The sequence below is a fragment of the Perognathus longimembris genome, chromosome 8 (genome assembly GCF_023159225.1).
Source record: "Perognathus longimembris pacificus isolate PPM17 chromosome 8, ASM2315922v1, whole genome shotgun sequence".
Classification (NCBI taxonomy): Eukaryota; Metazoa; Chordata; class Mammalia; order Rodentia; family Heteromyidae; genus Perognathus; species Perognathus longimembris.
The window spans coordinates 14,195,403-14,217,091 of record NC_063168.1 but is presented as its reverse complement, the minus strand read 5'-3'; the positions used below and the strand labels follow the sequence as shown (position 1 = coordinate 14,217,091).

General features: G+C 41.6%; 1 protein-coding gene across 1 annotated transcript in view; it reads left to right on the top strand.

Moving 5' to 3' along the window:
* The window catches only part of Kcmf1 (potassium channel modulatory factor 1), an 82,730-nt gene extending 61,401 nt beyond the window's left edge, over positions 1 to 21,329 (top strand). Inside the window, exons 4-7 of the mRNA XM_048352591.1 lie at positions 3,830 to 3,931; positions 8,641 to 8,815; positions 11,581 to 11,863; positions 19,245 to 21,329. Coding sequence (XP_048208548.1) covers positions 3,830 to 3,931; positions 8,641 to 8,815; positions 11,581 to 11,863; positions 19,245 to 19,506 — 822 coding nt within the window. The 3' untranslated portion in view covers positions 19,507 to 21,329. The remainder of the gene's footprint in view (positions 1 to 3,829; positions 3,932 to 8,640; positions 8,816 to 11,580; positions 11,864 to 19,244) is intronic.
* The last annotated feature ends 360 nt before the right edge of the window (positions 21,330 to 21,689 follow it).

Genomic DNA, 21,689 nt, shown 5'->3' with positions numbered 1-21,689 from the left:
TTTGCCCTTAGAGCACTGAAGCTTCTTCAGCTGTCTTGGTTCAGTTCCAGTTCTCTCTATATTTTATCCAAAGGCCTGCCTAAAAGGAACTATCTTGGGGAAAGATCTCTTTGGGTACTATTTTCTCTTTGGATAAAAATTATATGCCTTATGCTGGGCACTGGTGGCTCATGCCTGTAACCTACCTACTCGGGAGGCTAAGATCTGAGGATCGCTTTTAAGTCAGCCTGGGTGGAAAGTCCATGAGACTCTTGTCTCCAATTAACCACCAGAAAACTGGAAATGGTACTGTAGCTCAAAGTGGTAGAGCCTTGAGCCGAAGAACTCAAGGACAGCCAGCCCCAGGCCCCAGAGTTCTAGCCCCACAACCAACACACACACACACACACACACACACACACACACACACACACACACAATTATGTGGCTTATGATACTGTAATAAAACAACAGAACATAGTCTAGTACATGTCAATTGTAAAATGAACTGTCTCCAAAATATGCTTATTTTGTCTATAACTGAACCTTGTTTCTCTTTTTTTACTTTGTTCTCTTTCTTTGTCTCTCTTTTCCTCTCAGTTAAAAAACAAAGGCAACTTATACTGCCCAGCATCTCTAAAAAGTTTACTATCTAAGCTGGGATGGTGGTTCATGCCTGTAATCCTAGCTATGCAGATGTAATAAATAAGAGAGTTGTAGACCAAGCCATCCCCAAGCAAATTTATAATCTAGCCAGCAATACAGAAAAATACACAGGAAGTAAGATAAATATATCAGAGCACAAGAGTGATACAGACTATAAAACCTAAGTTCTACTGAAGAGAAAATTAATAATAAACTGTGAGCAGGGAGGAAAAGAATGTCTGACATCTTCTAAGAAAATCATGAGCCTGTCTTCTTGTCTTTTTTCCCCCCCCCTGGTTCTGGGGCTTGAACTCAGGGCCTGAGCACTGTTCCTGAGTCCTTCAGCTCAAGGCTAGCGCTCTACCATTTGAGCAACAGCACCACTTCCAGCTTTTTCGGTGTATGTAGTGCTGAGGAATGGAACCCAGGGCTTCATGCATGCTAAGCAAGCACTCTGCCACTAAGCCACATTCCAAGCCCTCTTCTTGTCTTTTTCACTTAGCCCTCAGGCACATTCCATTTTCGCCTTCCTGGCTGTCATGCATTATCTTTGAAGCGCATCTTTAGATTTTCTTGAGGATATTTCTCAAGTTCTGAGTCACAAAATAAGGACAGCTAATTGAACATAAGAGACTGGTTTCAAATGAGTCAGGCTCTCAAGGATCTCCCTCTAGTTGTATTTGCTTAGGTTTTAGCTATCAGAGCCATTGTCCTTCTGCATCTCACCTTTTTTCATCTCCCACTCTGCTGTAAGCGAACAATAAAGTCAGCTGGTGGCCTGAATTTTACACATGGCAATGTACTGGCAAGATGAATCATATTTCCCTCCCTCCCTCCCTTCTCTCCTCCCCCCTCCCTTCCTTCCTTCTTCTCCCCTTCTTTCTTTTTCTTTCTTTCCATCCTTTCTTTCCTTTCTTGTGCTGATCCTGTAGCTTGAACACAGGGCCTGAGCACTGTCCTGGAACTTGTGTGTCCAAAGCTAGTAGCACTCTATCTTGAGCCACTGCTCCATTCCCTGCTTTTTGGTGGTTAATTGAAGGTAAGAGTCTCTTGGACTTTTCCCAGTAGTTAACTGAAGATGAGAGTCTCTTGGCTGGGTGCTGGTGGTTCATACCTATAATCCTAGCTACTTAGGATGCTGAGATCTGAGGATTGCAATTTGAAGCCAGCCCGGGCAGGAAAGGCCATGAAACTCTTTATCTCCAAAAAACTACTCAGAAAAAGCCAGAAGTGGCACTGTGGCTCAAATGGTAGAGTGCTGGCCTTGAGCAGAAGCAGCTCAGGGACAGCACCCAAGCCCTAAGTTCAAGCAGGACTGGCACTGGTGCGGGGGGGGTCTTAAACTTTTTCTGCCTGGGCTGCCTTCAAACCACCACCCACAAACCTCAGTCTCCAGAGTAGCTAGAATTATAGGCATGAGCCACCAAAGCCCAGCTAAGGTTCTCATTCTTCCTGTCCTTCCTCTCCCCTGCTTCCCATTTTGTGATTTTGTTTATTGAAACTACTATTTCAGAAATGATCTTCCCAATCAGTCCTCCTCTGAACTCTGCTTTGTACATGTTGTGTATTATTTGTCTTGCTGAGTAGGAAGAACTTGAAAGTTTGTGTGTGTTTTTTTTTACTCCTTGAACTTGACCTGGTCACAAACTCCTACCACACTGCTCATCTTTCAGAGAAACAAAGCTTCCTAAATGAGCTCCCATTCTGTGCTCCAAAATTGAATTCATGAATTTACAGAACACATTTGTACATTAGTAACCATTACCAATCTTAATCTACCTGTCAGTAGATATAACTTGTTTGTTTGTTTTGGTTGGTCATGGGGCTTGAATTCTGGGCCTGGGTGCTGTCATTGAGCTCTTCAAGTGCTTGAGCCACAGTGCCACTTGCTGTTTTCTGGTGGTTGATTGGAGATAAGAGTCTAAGCATCTCAAGGAGGGGCTGGGAATGTGTCTTAGTGGTAGAGTGCTTGCCTAGCATGCCAGCCCAGCACCACATAAACAGAAAAGGCCAGAAGTGGGGCTTGTGGCTCAAGAGGTAGACGCACTAGCCTTGAGCAAAACAGAAGCTAGCGATAGTGCTCAGGCCCTGAGTCCCAAGTCCCAGGACTAGCAAAAAAAAAAAGTCTCACAAACTTTCCTGCCCCAGCTGGCTTTGAACCAGGATGGTCAGATCTCTCAGCCTCCTGAGTAGCTAGGATTACAGGCATAAGCCACTGGTGCCCAGCCCTGTGGATATAAATTTGTACAGTTGCATTTTAATCAGGATTTTGAGGGGTGGGAGTAAAACTGAGATTTGAAATCAGAGCCTTGGTATTGTTAGCTAGATGCTCTACCACTGAGCCATGCCTCCAACCTTGTTTCGTACTGCTTTTTGTGCCAGTACTGGGGCTGAGCTCAGCTATGCCCTCACTCAGCTTTCTCGCAACGCATGGCTAACACTATACCACTTGAGTCACATCTCCACTTCTGGATTTGGGCTGGGTAGTTGTAGATAAGACTCTCTCAGATTTGTCTGCCTGGCCTGATTCTGAACTTCAACCTTTATCCTCAGATCTCAGCCTCCTGAGTGGCTAGAATTATAGGCTTGAGCCACTGGCCCCTAGCCTATTTTTATAGAGGGTCTCAATTTCTGTCCAAATGTGCACTTAGACTTCAATCCACCTGCTTCTTCCCGTCACTGTCAGAATGACAGGTGTACACCACTGTACCCCCCTTCCCTCCCAGTAGCTAGATTATAGGTGTGAGCCACCAGGATCAATATTCATGGAAAATTGACCCTCAAGGGGATACCTTGCTTTAGAGAAGTATAGCATAGGCTTATATCTTTCTTTACCATTCAAGATTGGATTTAGCCATAAATATGCATTGCAGAATATTTTTGTAAAACAATTTTGATATAATTTTATTGTTATTATTAAGGTGTTACACAGAGGCGCTACCTTTTCATAAGTCAGATAGTGAGTACATTTCCTTTTGGACAATGTCACCCCTTCCTTATGTATGTAACCTTGAAAAGTGGTATTTTAGCTGTGTGGGAGCATTAATTTGCGGTCATTCTTGCTTAGGTCTCTACTGCTCTTCAGCAGTTTAAGATCTACTACTATGTTTTTGCCTGGTTAAAACGTGCTAATAGTAATTCTCATCCAGAAAGGTGCCTGACCCACATCCATTTATTAAACCTGCTTTCCTTACTTTCATTTCAGATTTGTCCAATATGTGCAGCGTTACCTGGAGGCGATCCTAATCATGTCACAGATGACTTTGCAGCTCATCTTACGCTTGAACACAGAGCCCCTAGAGATTTAATATCCTTATAAGTGCAACAGGGGAAAGAATTCTTGGTAACATTAGTCATTTTTGTTTTTTGCTTTTAGTTTTTGTGCTGGTCCTAGGACTTGAACTCAGGGCCTGGACACTGTCTCTGAGCTTTCATGTTCAAGGTTAGCACCCGACCACTTGAGCTACAGCTCCACTTCCCGTTTTTTTGGTACTTAGTTGAAAATAAGAATCTCAAAAACTTTCCTGCCTGGGCTGGCTTCAAACCCCAATCCTCAGATCTGAGCCTCTTGAGTAGCTAGGATTATAGGTGTGAGCCACTTATGCCCAGCATTAGGGTTGTTTTTTGTTTTGTTTTTGTTTCGTTTGGTCAGTCGTAGGGCTTTCCCACTTTGAGCCACAGCACCTCTTCCAGTTTTCTGATGGTTAATTGGAGATAATAGTCTCACAGACTTTTCTACTCAGGTTGACTTCAAACCATGATCCTCAGATCTCAGCCTCCTGAGTAGCTAGGAATACAGGCGTGAGCCACCAGCACCCAGCCAGTGACTCACTTTTTTTTCCCCCAGTCCTGGGGCTTGAACTCAAGGCCTGAGCACTGTCCCTGGCTTCTTTTTGCTCAAGGCTAGCACTCTACCACTTGAGCCACAGTGTCACTTCCAGCCTTTTCTGTTTATGTGGCACTGAGGAATTAAACCCAGGCTTTCATGCATGCTAGGCAAGCACTTTACCACTAAGCCATATTCCTAGCCCCAGTGACTCACTTTTTGAGAGGCAATTTCTTATTTCTCGTTCTACAAACTTGTTCTAGGACAGGGAAAGAAGTACTGGAGTTGAGTTCAGAGCCTTTTGAGTTCACTTGAGCCCCTCCTCTAGCCCTTTCTGCTTTAGTTATGTTTCAGATAGTCCCATACTCTGTACCCAAATTGTTTTCAGGCCACAATCCTTTTTTTTTTTTTTTTTAATTTTGTTGTCGATATTATTGTCAACGTACAGAGGGGTTATAGTTATGTAAGGTAATGAGTGTAATTCTTGTCAAACTTGTTACCCCCTCCCTCACCGCCCCCCCCACACAGTCCTTCTACCTATGCTTTCCAGGCAGCTGAGATTGATTACAGGTGTGAACTATTGTGCTTGGACCTTTTCTTTCTTTTTTTTTTCTTTTCTTTTCTTTTCTCTCTCTCTCTCTTTTTTTTTTTTTTGGCCAGTCATGGGACTTGAACTCAGGGCCTGAGCACTCTTTCTGGCTTCCTTTTTGCTCAAGGTTAGCACTCTATCACTTGAGCCACAGGACCACTTGTGCCCTTTTCTGGTTTATGTGGTGCTAAGGAATCAAACCCAGGACTTCATACATGCAAGGCAAGCACTCTACCCTTAAGCCACATTCCCAGCCCCATGCCTGGACCTTTTCATGGACTTTTCACTATTATATGGGTGATGTTTGTTAACATGATAATTGTGTTTGACATTTGACCTCAAGACAGTTTGAACAACTGTTAGGCTTTCAAGAAGGTGTTTTCATGAAAGAGAGGACACTGTTAATCATTCAAATTAAAGTAGAACTTTTAAATAGAAGGAAACTGTACTTGCTTCACCTCTGTTCCTCTGATGCTTTATCCTGTTACGGGATGAGGAGGTAGGTGAGCTTCCTATTTCCCTTCTCTAGAGAGAGCCATTCTTTCTCCAGTCTCTGAGAAGGATAGGTCTTATCTAAGTTCTTTCCTGCTTTCATTTCTTTATCCTTTCCCCCATCTCTTAGTAGTTCTTGGTTCTGTTTCCTGAGATAACTTTCCTACCGGAGCAATTATTTTGAAGACTCGATGCTTCTGCAAACTTTCAGGCTATGATTATCTTTTTAAAATTTAGGGTTCTGTTCTACCGAAGTTTCAGTTTTTAGTGAAGCACTTCAGAGTTAACCAGAACTGTTCTCTCTGCTTAACATTCTTCTGATTCCTTTAATTACCTCTTAGCAGTCATAACACAACTTTAGACCTGTTGGTGTATGGTGGGTGGGTGTCTTTTCCCAGCACAGGAAGTTGACTAGGGCCTATGTATAACGAGACAAGCTCTTACCACTCTCAGCGTTACCTTTGCCCATTCTGGCCTCAAGCTCAAAATCCTCCTGCCTCCACCTCCTACGTAGGTGGAATTATAGGCCTGTACCGCCATACCAAATAAGCTTGCAGTTTTCTCATTCTGCAGCTCCCATCCTCCTTCACAGATTTTAATTTTCTAGTTGGATATGTGGCTCTTCAGATGAGACAAAGTAGAAACTAAGGATGAAAAATGGAACCAAGCTGAATAATAAAGAGACCTGAGTCAGGCCAGAGGCTGGCAGTCAGTGAACAAAAGAAACCAGTGAGCCCTTCTTTTCTCTATGGGCATGGGACACAAAAACTACAAAGAAAACATAATGTAAACATCTAAGTGGCCTAGGAATACTTTTGACTTGGAAGTACCTGTTCATTATCTATTAAAGAATCTTTACTGGCTGCCCAATGGCTCATGCCTATAATCCTTGATAAAGCCAGAAGTGGAGCTATGGCTCAAATAGTAAAGCACTAGCCTACCTGGACAATGCCCAGTCCCTGAGTTCAATCTCTAGGACCGACACACACACAAAGAATCCTTAATAATACCCAGAAAGGTTATCCTTGGTCCATTCATCATTCCATCTTCAGCAAATTCTGGGGCCTCCAGTTTTATCAGTATCCATTCAGCAGGATATTATCCCATGTTATCTACATTCCTTTTCCCGAGATTTTTACAAATATCTCTGGTCATCAAGATTAAATTATGAGGGGCTGGGGATATGGCCTAGTGGCAAGAGAGCTTGCCTCGTATACATGAGGCCCTGGGTTCGATTCCCCAGCACCACATATACAGAAAACGGCCAGAAGTGGCGCTGTGGCTCAAGTGGCAGAGTGCTAGCCTTGAGCAAAAGGAAGCCAGGGACAGTGCTCAGGCCCTGAGTCCAAGCCCCAGGACTGCCCCCCCCCCCAAAAAAAAAAGATTAAATTATGAAAAAATGTAAGAAAAATGACATTTAAATTTTTTCTTACCATTAAATTCTAAAAGCAAATTGCTATGAAAGTTAGCTTGAAAATCTCATTGTATAGGTACTCCAGTGTTACTGTGTAGTAAATTTGTTAATATCAGAGGGAACCTTTTTTTATGCTACTAAGCACTAGGATGTCTTCCTAAAGTGCACTCCACACTCAGTTACTTCTTGTAAACATACTATCCCTTTCTGAAGAGCCTACCACCACCATCTTGAATACCACGATAAAACCGTGCTCACTGCCCTGTAGAACTATCCACCCTGCCCTCCACCCTGCCCCTTAATTACCCCATCAGTTGAAAAACTGAGAAGCCAGCAAGACAGTCTGAATTACAGAGCTGCTCTCTTTGCTACTTTGAAAGAAGTTTCTTCAACAATATTTGTCTTTCCCCCATCCCCTCCCATCCCTATGGGAAAATACAAGGTTGTCCTCATAGTTTTGAGAGGTATTTGCTACTCAAGACCTTCATTAGTTCAACCCACACTCAGCTATGTAAGATGGAAGAGGTGCCAGAAATATGTTTCCTTTTTTCAAAAAGACAACTCATTCTTTTTTAAATTGGGGAGTTCATTGTTACCTTTCTACCCATGTTCACTCTGTATTCTAATTCACTTCCTTTGTTCCATTCCCTTCCCTCTAAAAATCCAATTTTTAAAACATATTTTTATTGTTATCAAGACATTGTACAGAGGGATTACCATTTCATAAGTCAGGCAATGAGTACTTGTTTTTTTGTTTTTTGTTTTTGCCAGTCCTGGGCCTTGGACTCAGGGCCTGAGCACTGTCCCTGGCTTCTTCCCGCTCAAGGCTAGCACTCTGCCACTTGAGCCACAGCGCTGCTTCTGGCCGTTTTCTGTATATGTGGTGCTGGGGAATCGAACCTAGGGCCTCGTGTATCCGAGGCAGGCACTCTTGCCGCTAGGCTATATCCCCAGCCCGAGTACTTGTTTTTATACAATGTCATCCCTTCTCTTTCCTTCCTCCTCTCTTCTCTGTCTACAGGTTGCATAGTTCATTTCCCACATAGTATCTACTGAGAACCAGTCCTGCATTTGTTCATTTTTCATCCCAGAAATCTGATTTCTTAATAAATGTCCTGTTAATTATGCATCCACTGACATAAAGCAGCATTGGAGGGGAGAACTTGAAGATAAAGGAGAAAACTAATTTAAAAGACTTACCTATTGAATTAAAATTATTCAAATTGTCCCTTTTTCATTATAGACAAAAAGGTTTCCTTTTTTATTTTTGTGTTCCTTTTATTTTTACACTAAGAAAGTTTCCTAAGGTATCAAATATAAAAATTGACACTTATTATTATTACTTACATGTAAACATTTGAAATTTAATACTGAGACTGTGACTGTGGTAAGGGAACATGTTCACCTTGGATATCTAGCCAGTAATCCCTTTTACCTTAACTGGCATTGTCACTCTGAAGCCCAGAAAGAAATTTCTCCCATTTTATGGAACCACACACATCTTTATCTTTGAGAAACGTTTTTAGGTTTAATGGGCTCCATAGATAAAGTTGGGAAACTTGCTTTAGAATTTATATATGCTTTTTTAAGCTGTTTACAATTTAGGAGTTCTGAATGTGTTATCTAGCAGTGGTTCAACTGGTTTTTTTTTTTCCTTTTGTGAAATAGTTGGTCATTTTCTTAACTTAAAGTTATGATGAATCGAGTGGTGTTCGACATGTACGTAGAATGTTTCACCCTGGCCGGGGATTAGGAGGTCCTCGTGCTCGTAGATCAAACATGCACTTTACTAGCAGTTCTACTGGTGGACTTTCTTCTTCTCAGAGTTCATATTCTCCAAGCAATAGGGAAGCCATGGATCCTATCGCTGGTAAGTTTATCTCAGTTTCATTTAGGAATTGGCAGGGGGTAAAAAGTGCCTTTTAAAATGTTTTCATGGATTCGTGGTTTTAGTCTTTTCTTATACCTATGCTCCCTCGCAAAATATCTTAGAGTATTTCAGAATTACAAAATACATTTTTAAGTATACCTTATAAGGGAGTTGGTGTTGTTTTACATTTTGCTTAGGTAGAGAATTGAAATAACAGAAGAGCTTTATTTTTATGTTTGTGGTCTCTGTTGAAGCACAATAAAATCATTAAAGGTTTCAGAGTAAAAGACCTTTATAAGTTCTTGGTCCATCCTCCCCCAGAACACAGAAAGGCTCATTGACAAGACTATAAATACTTTGTCTTCGTCTTGAGTTGTTTTGCTCTGGAACATACTGAAGGAATCATATATTAAATTCAGTTCTGAAATGTGTTCAGAATATGTATCTAGAACCCATGATGCACCTTGCTCAACACCTGAAAATAGCATCTGTGATGCACAAAATAGTTTTACTCATAAGATATTACTTAAAATATGATACATGAAGCTGGGCACTGGTGGCTCACACCTGTAATCCCTAGCTACTCAGGAGGCTGAGATCTGAGGATCACGGTTCAAATTGAAGCCTGCCTGGGCAAGAAAGTCTGCAAGACTCATCTCCAATAAATTACTCAGAAAAAAGCCAGAAGTGGTACTGTGGCTCATGGTAGAACCCTAGCCTTTAGGACAGAAAGGCTCGGAGACAGCACCCAGGCCCTGAGTTCAAGCCCCCAGGATTGACACACACAAAAAAAGAAGAAACAGAAGGGGCTGGGAATGTGGCTCAGTGGTAGAGCCGCTTGCCTAGCATGCATGAAGCCCTGGTTCAATTCCTCAGTACCATATACAGAGAAAAGGCTGGAAATGGCACTGTGGCTCAAGTGGTAGAGTGCTAGCCTCGAGTAAAAAAGCTTTAGGGACAGTGCTCAGGCCCTGAGTTCCAGCCCTGGGACTGACAAAAAAAAATAAGAAAAAAAATAACAGGATGTGCTTTGAACATTTGAGTGCAACAATAAAACAAGCCCAATAAACTGAATTTGGGGAATATTTTTTTTGCTAAGCACAAGTGGGCTCACATATCAAGAGGCTGAGACCTGGAGGTTCAAGATTTGAAGTCAATCCAGGCAGAAAAGTCCACAAAGACTCCCAGTTAACCAGTAAAAAAGCCAGGATCTTTATAGTACAGTCCCCAAAAGGTAATTTCTGGAAGCAGAATTCAAACTTGAAATACTACATTTTTTTTCCATCAATGAAAATTTGTTTAGTAATGGGCTCTGTGTGTGTGTGTGTGTGTGTGTGTGTGTGTGTGTGTGTGTCTGTCTGTCTCTCCCATTAAAGAGTTCTGTAAAAGTCTTTAGGATGAGCAAGAAAGCAATAACTATCCCTGTTCTACGTTGTAGCTCATTTTTGGTTGTTTGTTTTTATTTTTATTTTTGGGATTTGGACGCATGCCCTCAAATTTACTCAACTTGCTTGTTAAGCCATCACTCTACCACTTGAGCCATGCCTCCAGCTCAGCTTTTTGCTGGAAACTTGAGTCTTACACTTTTCTGCCCAGGCTGGCTTTAAACCATGATCCTGGATTTCTGTCTCCAGAATGACTAAGACTTCAGGTGTGAGCCACCAGCACTCAACTTGTTTTAATAGTGAATCAGAGCCGTTGCTGACCTGGGAACATAAGTACATCATCAGTTGTCCTGTAACATGCTCCACTCAGGAGACAGCAATAACTGCATCTTTCTTAGATGAGAACACAAGGTCAAAGAGATTCACATTGCCCTTGATGAGTACACTCTCAGAAATACAAGTCTGGGTCATAACAGCCCACTCAATACTCTGCAAGGTCAATACTTCAGGTTCTCAGGACCATCCCTGCTGAGAAATGCTAGTAGCATTCTGGTGCTCTGCAACAACAGGTGCCAGAGAGACATGACAGGCAAATATACAAGGGCCACAGTTATAAAGGGAAGCAGAATTTTGGATTTGTCATAATTTTCTCAGTGATTCAATATTTAATTTCTGTTATGTGTCAGGCTCTGATCTAAGAGCTAGGGTTATAATAAGCAGTAAGCTTGATCCTTGCTTTTGTGGAATGTACATTGAGAGGGTTTATATTATGATTTGGACCTATAAACCAACTTTAATGTATTGCTAAGGGGTAGTATAAATTTTTACACCATGAAAGTGATTTTTAAAAATCTCTGAGCCAGGCACTGATGGCTTATGCCTGTATAATACTGGCTACTTAGAAGGCTGAGACCTGGAGGGTCTGCACAACTCCACATTTAACTATCAAAATACTGAATTAGTGATGTAACTCAAGTGTATGAGGTCCTGAGTTCAAGTTCTGGTAGAAAATATCCACTGATTTCATCTCCAAAATAACCAGCAAAAGATAGGGCTGGTGGCATGATTCAAATAAAGAGCTCATGCCTAGCAGTCCCCAGTGCCACCAAAAAGAAAAAACACAAAAACTTAAGTTTTGCATTAAGCAAAAAAAAAAAAATATATATATATATATATATATATAAAGCTAGCATCCATGTTTTTGCATTCCTCATAAACAGAAATCTCTGCCTACAAGAGGCAGGAATTGAGCCCTTCCTTAGCTGAACTGTTTATTGCTCTGTTTACCTATTCACAATGCTTTTGGTATTCTCCCAGTAAAAGAATGATCTGTAGTTTTTTATTTTCCTCTGTGTTAACTGTCTTCTTTTCCATTGGCAGAGCTTTTATCTCAGTTATCAGGAGTGAGACGTTCTACAGGAGGACAGCTTAATTCTTCTGGCCCTTCCGCTTCTCAGTTACAACAACTGCAGATGCAGCTGCAGCTAGAACGGCAGCATGCCCAGGCAGCACGGCAACAACTGGAGACCGCACGCAACGCGACCCGGCGCACTAACACAAGCAGTGTCACCACTACAATCACACAGTCCTCAGCAACAACCAACACAGCAAATACAGAAAGCAGTCAGCAGTCTCTCCAGAATTCCCAGTTTCTTTTAACAAGGTACTCGTTTATTAATAGATTGGGGGTGGGGTCATTGTGGGGAAGAAACACTTTTATTTGACTCTATGCAGTGTAATATTTTTTTCTTTTATATGTATGTATATATTTGAGCTCTTAAAAGCTTTTCCTTTGGCTGGGGGTATGGCCTAGTGGCAAGAGTGCTTGCCTCACATACATGAATCCCTAGATTCAATTCCCCAGCACCACATATACAGAAAATGGCCAGAAGTGGTGCTGTGGCTCAAGTGGCAGAGTGCTATTCTTGAGCAAGAAGAAGCCAGGGACAGTGCTCAGGCCCTGAGTCCAAGCCCCAGGAACTGGCCAAGAAAAAAAACAACAAAAAAACTCTTCCTTTGATTAAACCATGACAACTCAAAACAGCCCAATTAAAACTACAAATTATTTTAGATAAAGAATTCTGATTTTCTTTTTCTCAAGGCATATATCATCAAATATGAATTTACTTTTACTTTCTTATACCTTACATAAAAACTTAAACACCATGTATATATCAGCTATACTAAGTACATTTGTTTTCATAACTAACATGATTTTCATTCAGCTGTGAAATATTAAAAGGTAAAAAGAAGATTTCCTAATACAGTGGTGATTTTCTTTGAATTTCTAAGAACACTAAATATAAATTCTTTTGGATGGGATATACTTTTTTTTCCTTTATTGTCAAAGTCAAGTACAGAGTGATTACAGTTTCATACATAAGGCAATGAGTACATTTCTTATCCAACTTGTTACCTCCTCCCACATTTTTTCTCCCGCCTCCCCCCCCCCCATTTTTAAATTCTTATAATTAGCACACAACATGTTTAAAAAGTGATGTACCATGTGTAAATAATTTTCAGCACACAGTAAGCCACCCACTGGATAAACTGAAATTACAGGTACTTGAAAATAGTTTCCTGCTGGGGATATGGCCTAGTTGTACAGTGCTTGTCTCGCATACATGAAGCCCTGAGTTCAATTCCTCAGCACCACATAAACAGAAAAGGCCAGAAGAGGCGCTGTGGCTCAAGTTGGCAGAGTGCTAGCCTTGAGCAAAAAGAAGCCAGGGACAGTGCTCAGGCCCTGAGTCCAAGGCCCAGGACTGGCAAAAAGAAAAAAAGAAAGAAAATAGTTTTCTGCCCAAAGTTCATAGGCAAACAGAAGATTGAACTTCGGGCCTCATCTTCCCAAGCAGGAGCTCCCCCACTTGTTGCTGTGCCTCCAGCCCCTTTATGTCTTGTCTATTTTCAAGGTAAAGAACTTTTGAGCCAGTTGCCAGCGGCCTCACTCCCGAATCCTAGCTACTCAGGAGCCTGAGACCTGAGGATTGTGGTTCAGCCAAGGCAAACAAGTCCATGAAACTCTTTATCTCCTATTAACCAGCAAAAGCCAGGAGAGCTGTGGCCCAAGTGGTAGAGCTCCAGCCTTGAGAAGAAAAGTTCTAGGGCTATACCCAAGTGTTGAGTTTTAAGCCTTATTATCAGCATACAACGCCTCCCCCCCCCCAAAAAAAAAGAAACATATTTTGGAAAAACAGTTTGGGATTTTAAAGAAGAATATAAAGAAAAAAAAAGAATTAGTATACAGAACTATCTTTGTAGTGTGTATGATAATTCATTAGGGTATTAGAAGAAACTATGAAATAAAAAATGTATGAGGGCCCATGATTTTGCAGAGTCACAGGTTTGGGTCATATACAAGTGACTTGATTTCTCCAAGTCCTAGTTGTTGTTTTTTTTATCAGTATCCCAGGAGTTTTGCCACATAAGAGAATTATTGAAATGTTGGGGCCAGTTTTTGCCCTTTATGGATCTAAGGAGGAGGTTTCAAGTGAGAGGTATGAAAAAGGCCTGTTGTCACTTTTCACTTTTTAACCCCAAACCTGCTCACTCAGTGGGCTTGATCTGGGATGGGATGGGGGGCCTCTTGGGGGGAGTTCAGTGGTGGGGCTTAAACTTAGGACCTAGGTGCTTTCCCTGAGCTCTTTTGCTCCAGGCTACTGCTGCTAGTGCTCCTACCACATTGAGCCACAGCACCGCTTGCAGTTTTCTGGTGGTTAATTGGAGGTAAAAGTCTCACAGACTTTCTTGCCTGGGCCGGATCTCAGATCTCAGCCTCCTGAGTAGCTAGGATTATAGGCATGAGCCACCAGCACCCGGCTCTGGGATTCTTTTTTTTCTACCCAATACTCCCAGAGTATAACGTAGGCTGCCTCTTGAATGTTGTCCTTGGATTCAAGTTGTAGATTCTGGAAGGACTTCTTGTCACTTGAAGCTGTGCATGCAGTTTGCATACCATTTTTTAAAGGGTATTCTTGTTATTTTAAAATAAGGTCTCAGGGCTGGGAATATAACCTAATGGTAGAGTGCTTGCCCTGCGTCCATAAAGCCCTGGGTTCAATTCCTCAGCACCACATTTATAGAAAAAGCCAGAAGTGGTCCTGTGACTCAAGTGGCAGAGTGCTGGCCTTGAGCAAAAAGAAGCCAGGGACAGTGCTCAGGCCCTGAGTTCAAGGCCCAGGACTGGCCAAAATAAATAATTAAATAAAATAAGGTCTCATTATGTATGTAGCCTAGGCTAGCCCTATACTCACTGCCTCCTGCTTCCATTGCCCTAGTTCTGAAATTACAGGCATATGTCACCATGTCCTGCATTTTGAACATTTTTTAAATTACACTTTTATTATCTTTAAGTAGCTATACAAAGGAGTTGCCATTTGCTCACATCTTTCATTATATCATTTGATCCAGACTCACTTGATTTATCTAAGGCAGTATTTCTCCCAAAAAAAATTCCCCAAAACTTTACATATTCTGACAAATATGTAGTTACCTGTGTTCATTCATTTTTTTCTGATGAAAGTAGAAAACCAAGTAACAGAAATAAGATTTATTGATTGCTGAGTTTCTCAGAACATCACATTTTATCATACTTTAAAGTAAGGAAAGCAGCCATGGTGTTTGTAAGGTCTCTGATCATGCAATTAGTATCTAGTATATTAGGACTTTATCTTTGGTCTCATCTTTGACCATAGGCAGTTCCTATTTATCTTGCCTGAGAACTTATAATGGGAACATAGGTTTTTGGTTTTGGGTGGGTTGTTTTTTGTTGTTGTTGTTTTTTTTTTTTTTTTTTTTTTTTTTTTTTTGCGGGGGTGGCGGGGTGGGTTCCTAGATACTTGATGTAGAAAGTGGTGAGTTGTCTTAAATCAGGGTTTGGTAATGGTGCCAGCTAGTTTTGCTAACCCCTGTTTAAAGATCTTTGCTAAGGGGCTGGGGATATGGCCTAGTGGCAAGAGTGCTTGCCTCCTATACATGAAGCCCTGGGTTCAATTCCCCAGCACCACATACATATAGAAAATGGCCAGAAGTGGCACTGTGGCTCAAGTGGCAGAGTGCTAGCCTTGAGCAAAAAAAAGCCAGGGACAGTGCACAGGCCCTGAGTCCAAGGCCCAGGACTGGCAAAAAAAAAAAGATCTTTGCTAAACAATTCCTTTTAGGTATCACATCAGGTTATGTCCTGAAAATCAAGACAATAATATCAGAATCACATGTTCTCCAAAGGGCTACAGGCCTCACCCCTATTTTGTTTACAGTTCTCTTGATACTGTAGCAGTCTGTGCAACCTGTACCTTCATATAATAGATTTGACTTGGCCTTTTCAAAGCAATGCCATTCCGTGTGTGCGCGTGCACGCGCGCACACACACACACACGCCAGTATTGGAGCTTGAACTGTAGGCCTCAGCACTTGTCCTTTAGCTTTTTCATTCCAGGCTGGGACCCTACTACTTTAGTAACAGTTCCACTTCTGGGTCTTTGGAGGTTAATTGGAAATTGGACTGTCCCAGATGTTCCTGCCTGAGCTGGCTTGGAGACTCATATCTTAGCCTCCTGAGTAGTAGGATTACAAAATGTGTGCCACTGGTGCCTGGTCTTGCAATTCGATTTTTAACACTTATGTAGTTCTCATTGAGACTATATAGCCTTGTACCCACACACTGTTCCATTAACTATTCTCTAGTGACTTGCTTTTTTTTTTTTTTTTTTTTTTTTTGGGCAGTCCTGTGCCCTGGACTCAGGGCCTGAGCATTGTCCCTGGCTTCTTTTTGCTCAAGGTTAACACTCTGCCACTTGAGCCACAGGGCCAGTTCTGGCCGTTTGCTGTATATGTGGTGCTGAGGAATCGAACCTAGGGCTTCATGTATACGAGGCAAGCACTCTTGCCACTAGGCCATATTCCCAGCCCCTCTAGTGACTTTCTTAATTTTTTTTGGAGGGGGGGCAGTGGTTGTGGGGCTTGAACACAGATCTTTTGCTCAAGACTAGCACTCTAGCACTTTGGGCCACAGCTCTACTTTTGGTTTTTGAGTAATTGGAGATAAAAGTCTTACAGGGACTTTGCAGCTGCCTTAGGACTGTGATCCTCTGATCTCAGCCTCCTGAGTAGCTAGAATTATAGCCATGAGCCACCAGCACACCCAGTGCTCTTAACTTAATTTCAATTGTGAATGTGACCTGTCATTTCCCTTCAAAGCAGATTTAGTGGATTTTATATAGCTACTTTCTTTTTTTTTTTTTGGCCAGTCCTGGGGCTTGGACTCAGGGCCTGAGCACTGTCCCTGGCTTCTTCCCGCTCAAGGCTAGCACTCTGCCACTTGAGCCACAGCGCCGCTTCTGGCCGTTTTCTGTATATGTGGTGCTGGGGAATCGAACCTAGGGCCTCGTGTATCCGAGGCAGGCACTCTTGCCACTAGGCTATATCCCCAGCCCCTATAGCTACTTTCTATATACATTTTCTTTTTCTTATTAATTAAATTTTATTGGCAAGGTGTTGTGCAAAGGGGGTACAGTTACATACATTTCTTGTGATCTGTTACACCCTCATTTTTCTTTCCCTTCCCTAGATCAGGTAGGCATATATACAGTGTATATACATTTTCTTTCATTTCTATGATGTAGAGCTTTTCATTTCTGAACCATAAATCTAATCATCCACTAGAGATTAACATCTGTAAGATTATGAGCAACTCATTTAATCTCTGCTTCAGGTTCCTATTCCTGTAAAATGTTACTAGGTCCTAACTGATGGTTGTTCAAAGAGCTAATGCATACCAAAAAACACTTAAACTAGAGCCTGACCTGTGGCCATTCCCCAGTACATGTCATCCATGTGGCTTTAGGATGCACTTGGCCTTCAGCCTGAAGTTAGTCAGACAACAGGGTGTGGTAAGTCAATGAACTCAAATGCTCCTGGTTTTCAGAAGTCGCTGCCATTGTGCTGCTGGCCTTTCTCTCATACCCCATCTTCTCTCTATTTTGTACTTTTTTTAATCCCAGTACTCCAGGTGGCTTTCCTTCTTTGCCTCCAAAAGTAAAATCCATTACTGAGCCAGGTGCTGATGGCCATAATCCAAGCTACTCAGGATTTCAGGAGAAGTCCATGAGACTCTTTATCACCAATTAGTCACCAAAAAGCCAGATGTAGAGCTGTGGTTCAAGTGATAGAGCACTTAGTCCTAAGCAAAAAAAGCTCAGAGACAACACTCAAGCCCTGAGTTGAGCAAAATCTCCATGATTTTTAAATTTAGAGAATTGACCCTTTTTTGGGGGGTGTGAAGGGGTAAGCATACTGGGGCTTGAACTTGGGACCTCGTATTTCCTGAGCGCTTGTAGGCCTTCTCCCACTTGAGCCATATCCTTAACCATGTTTGCTTTAATTATTTTTTGACTAGGGTTCTCACATTTATACTTTCTTGCCCAGGCTGGCCAGGAACTGCAATACTCATGAGTAGCTAGGATAATAGGCATGAACCATGCCTGGCCAAGAACTGACATTGTTAAATTGTTTTAACAAGTTAGCAATAAGTAGGATTCTCAGTTCATAACATTTCTCCAGGCTCTGAGGATGAGCCATGTTTCCTAGCATAGCCCATATTTCACTAGAACACAGGTCAGCTCATCGTGGCAGTTTTCTTGCTGTTGGTTTTTGTTTTGTTTTGTTTGTTTTTGTCAGTCCTAGTCACTGAACTTTGCTCAAGGCTAGCACTCTACCACTTGAATCACAGAGCCACTTCAGCTTTTTCTGTTTATGTGGTACGAAGGAATTGAGCCCAGGGCTTCATACATGCTAAGCAAGCACTCTACCACTAAGCCACATTCCCAACCCCTGCTGTTGCGTTTCTAGACATACCTTTATGTTAGTCTAAGATGAGGGAGCTGGTGGCTCAGGTCTATAATCTTAGCTACCCAGAAGGCTGAGATCTGAGAATCACAATTCAATGTCAGCCCAGGCAGGAAAACTTGTGAGACTCTTACTTACTCAAATTAAACCAAAAAGCCAGAAGTAGAGCTATAGTTTAAGTAGTAGAATACGAATACCAACCTTGAGCAGACAAGATCAGGGATAGTGCCCAGGCCCTGAGTTCAGGACCAGAACCAGCCAAAAAAAAAAAGGAAATAATAGAAACAGTCAAAAGAAATTTTATATTTTTTCCCTCAAAACTTGAATATTCTGCTGTCTGACTATGTTTAGATTTTGTTTTGTCAGTAGGGTTGCTGCTTTTTCTCCCAACCCACACATGAAATTCTGGCTAATAAGGAAATAAGAATCTAATAATCTAATCATCAGAAATATTTCCTCAGAAAAAGGAAAAATTAAATTGGGCACCAGTGGCTCACACCTGTAGGTAGTCCTAGCGACTCAGGAGGCTGAGGCCCAGGCAAAGACCCCATCTCTAAATAACCAGCAAAAAGTAGGACTACAGGTACAGGCAAATGATCAGTGGCCACCTGCCAGCAAGAAAACCAGTGGTTAAGGCACCCTGAATTCCAGGCCAGCATAGCACATAAAGAAAAAAAGCACTGTTTTTTCTAGAGGGAGTAGGAGCTGAGTCCAAGTGTTTATTTATTTATTTATTTATTTATTTATTTTGCCAGTCCTGGGCCTTGGACTCAGGGCCTGAGCACTGTCCCTGGCTTCTTCCCGCTCAAGGCTAGCACTCTGCCACTTGAGCCACAGCGCCGCTTCTGGGCGTTTTCTCTATATGTGGTGCTGGGGAATCGAACCTAGGGCCTCGTGTATCCGAGGCAGGCACTCTTGCCACTAGGCTATATCCCCAGCCCCCAAGTGTTTATTTTTGTTGCTTTGTTCTCACTGAGCCCAGTTGAGACAGTCACACCTCAAGGAAATAGCTCAAGGCAACCTCAAGGTTTCGCTACAAGTGTGAGGGATTCTTGGGACCACAATAAGGTGATAGGGTAGACACTTTCCAGTGAAGTGTCTCACGTTCTAAGTGCTGCCCCTGGAGCTGGCACAGTGGACGCTATGCCCCTGGACTCACTGACTTTTACCAATGAATTCTTTCTTTTTAACTTACACAGGTTGAATGATCCTAAAATGTCTGAAACAGAGCGCCAGTCCATGGAAAGCGAGCGTGCAGACCGTAGCCTGTTCGTCCAAGAGCTCCTTCTGTCCACTTTAGTGCGTGAAGAGAGCTCATCCTCCGATGAGGATGAACGGGGGGAGATGGCAGATTTTGGTGCTATGGGCTGTGTAGATATTATGCCTTTAGATGTTGCTTTAGAGAACCTAAATTTAAAAGAGAGTAATAAAGGAAATGAGCCTCCACCACCTCCTCTTTGATGACCTCCCAATTCGCAGACAGTGTCCTCTGTGCTGTATTTGCCAATGAAAGTGGACAACAACTATCCTGGGTTTGTTTGGTGATTGTAATTTCAGGTCTGTCACTCTTGTTACATTGTGTACATTCAAAAGGAAGAGAGAAAATATATATGATAATCATTTCCACTTAACTAATTTTTACTTCTAGCAGGTAAATGTAGGTAGCAGTGCAGAGTGATCTCTGCTTCCTGTACCTTGACATGCAAAAGGCTCTCCTAATACTCCACATTCAAACTGAAGAGGAAAATTGAAATCTCTAATGAAGCTGCTGTGTGTATTTATGAATATTAATGAATAAAAACTGCTTGGATGGTTTACCTTAACTACTGCATGAGGTTTTTTGCAGCGTGCATGAGTTTTAGTGACCTTGTTATTTAAAAATTAAATACAAGGAGTAAAACTTTAAAAAAAAAACAAAAACAAAGCCCAAAGCTTTCCCAAACATTATTCAACGGTTATGGGACAAAGTAGCTTTTGAATAATGTCTGCCTGAATCACCTTTCTTTGTGTGCCTCCTATGCACAAAGCCAGCTCTGCAGTGGAATCTGGGGGTCCTAGCAAGGTGTGGCGCTCCGCCTGTGTGACTGTCCTGTCGCCCTGTTAGTCATCTTGCCCGTGGGAGCCCAGCCTGTCTAACTCACCTGTAGAAGACACCAGTGCAACAACTCGGAATCTGCTGCTGGGGCGCTGTGTGCCTGCCCTTAAAACAAATCCTACTCACTATTTGTTTCAAGTTTTTACTTTTTGTGGTTGTTTAAAATTTTTTTCTGATTGTTAAACATGTTTCATTCAGGTGTAGATGAATTTCATTTATTTTACTGTTCAACAAAGTTAACATGAATTATGTTGTCTGTTTTTAAATTTTTCACATTTTCAATCATATTCTGTGTTATTTATGTATTTGCTCTGTAGTTTGCTGAGACGGATCAGTCTGAGGGGAGCTTTGAGGATTTGCCTTCCCAGATTTTGTCATGATGTTACAACCAAATTCCTAATGCTAACCTTAGCACCTTTTATTTATTGGGGTTTTTCTGGCATAACAAGTAAAGCCTTTTAATTGAATCATGCCACCTATATGCCTATATTATTAATTCTATGTAAAAAAAAATGTACAGCCTTTTTGGGTTTGTTTTGGGGTTTGGAGGGGCCGAGTTATTTTGTTTTCTGTTTTAAGTTTTGTGCATAGATGTTCACAATCGCTCCAAGGCAGGGACAATGGGTCTGGGGGTTGGGGGGGCAGTTTTTGGAATGTAATTTTAGGACTTTTTAAAAAAGGTGCGCACAGCTTCTGATAAATTTATAACTAGACTCAAACCTAATCATGTCTCGTTCCATTCCTCTTTCCTCCTCTCTCTCTCTCCCACCATCTTTGTCTTTTCCTGTCTGTGTTTCTCTGTTTCTTCAACCTGACAAGCATACAGACTTGAGCACCTCTCTGGTGTTCTACTGAGAACTGTGAAGTTCATGTTCATCCAAGTGTACCAAAAAGAAGTCACCTCTATGTCTAAGAAACTGTTGCTTCTTCTCTGAAACTCCAACAATTTCCAAACATAATAGCTTTGTTTCCTTTAGTTTCTGTAATGGAAAATGTTTTGAAGGAAAATTTTACACTGGGCTACTAGAAGTCAAGTCCAGTGGGATTTTTCTTTTCTTTTTTCCTTTTTTTTTTTTTTTTTTAATTGGGTGTTGAGAAGTTTCAAAAACCGGTTTTCAAGCTGTGGTTTTTTCAAACACATCTTCTACACACAAATCACACATTTCAATAAAGCATTTTCAAGACTGTTGACCACTTGAATTTCTTTGGTGTTGGTGAATTAGCCTAACCATTGCTTAGAGATTTTATATCTCTGATACAGTATTTTTTTCTTTTTATGCTAAGTATGGAGGTCTTAATTTTGTGTGAATGCATTACTTTGGATATGAAAAACAAATTGCCAATTGTGTACTTTCCCTTTTCAGCATCAATTTTGGGGAACTGTAAGATCCTCCATTTTGAACATGGTTTTAGGGAACAACTATACAAGTCTGTTCAGGACAATTTAAACTAGATGATCAACTTATCACTTCAGAAGACTTAGAAGTTCATAAGGTTCCATCTCATGTAGAATACTGTATATTAATTATTTTTATCAAATATTTTACAA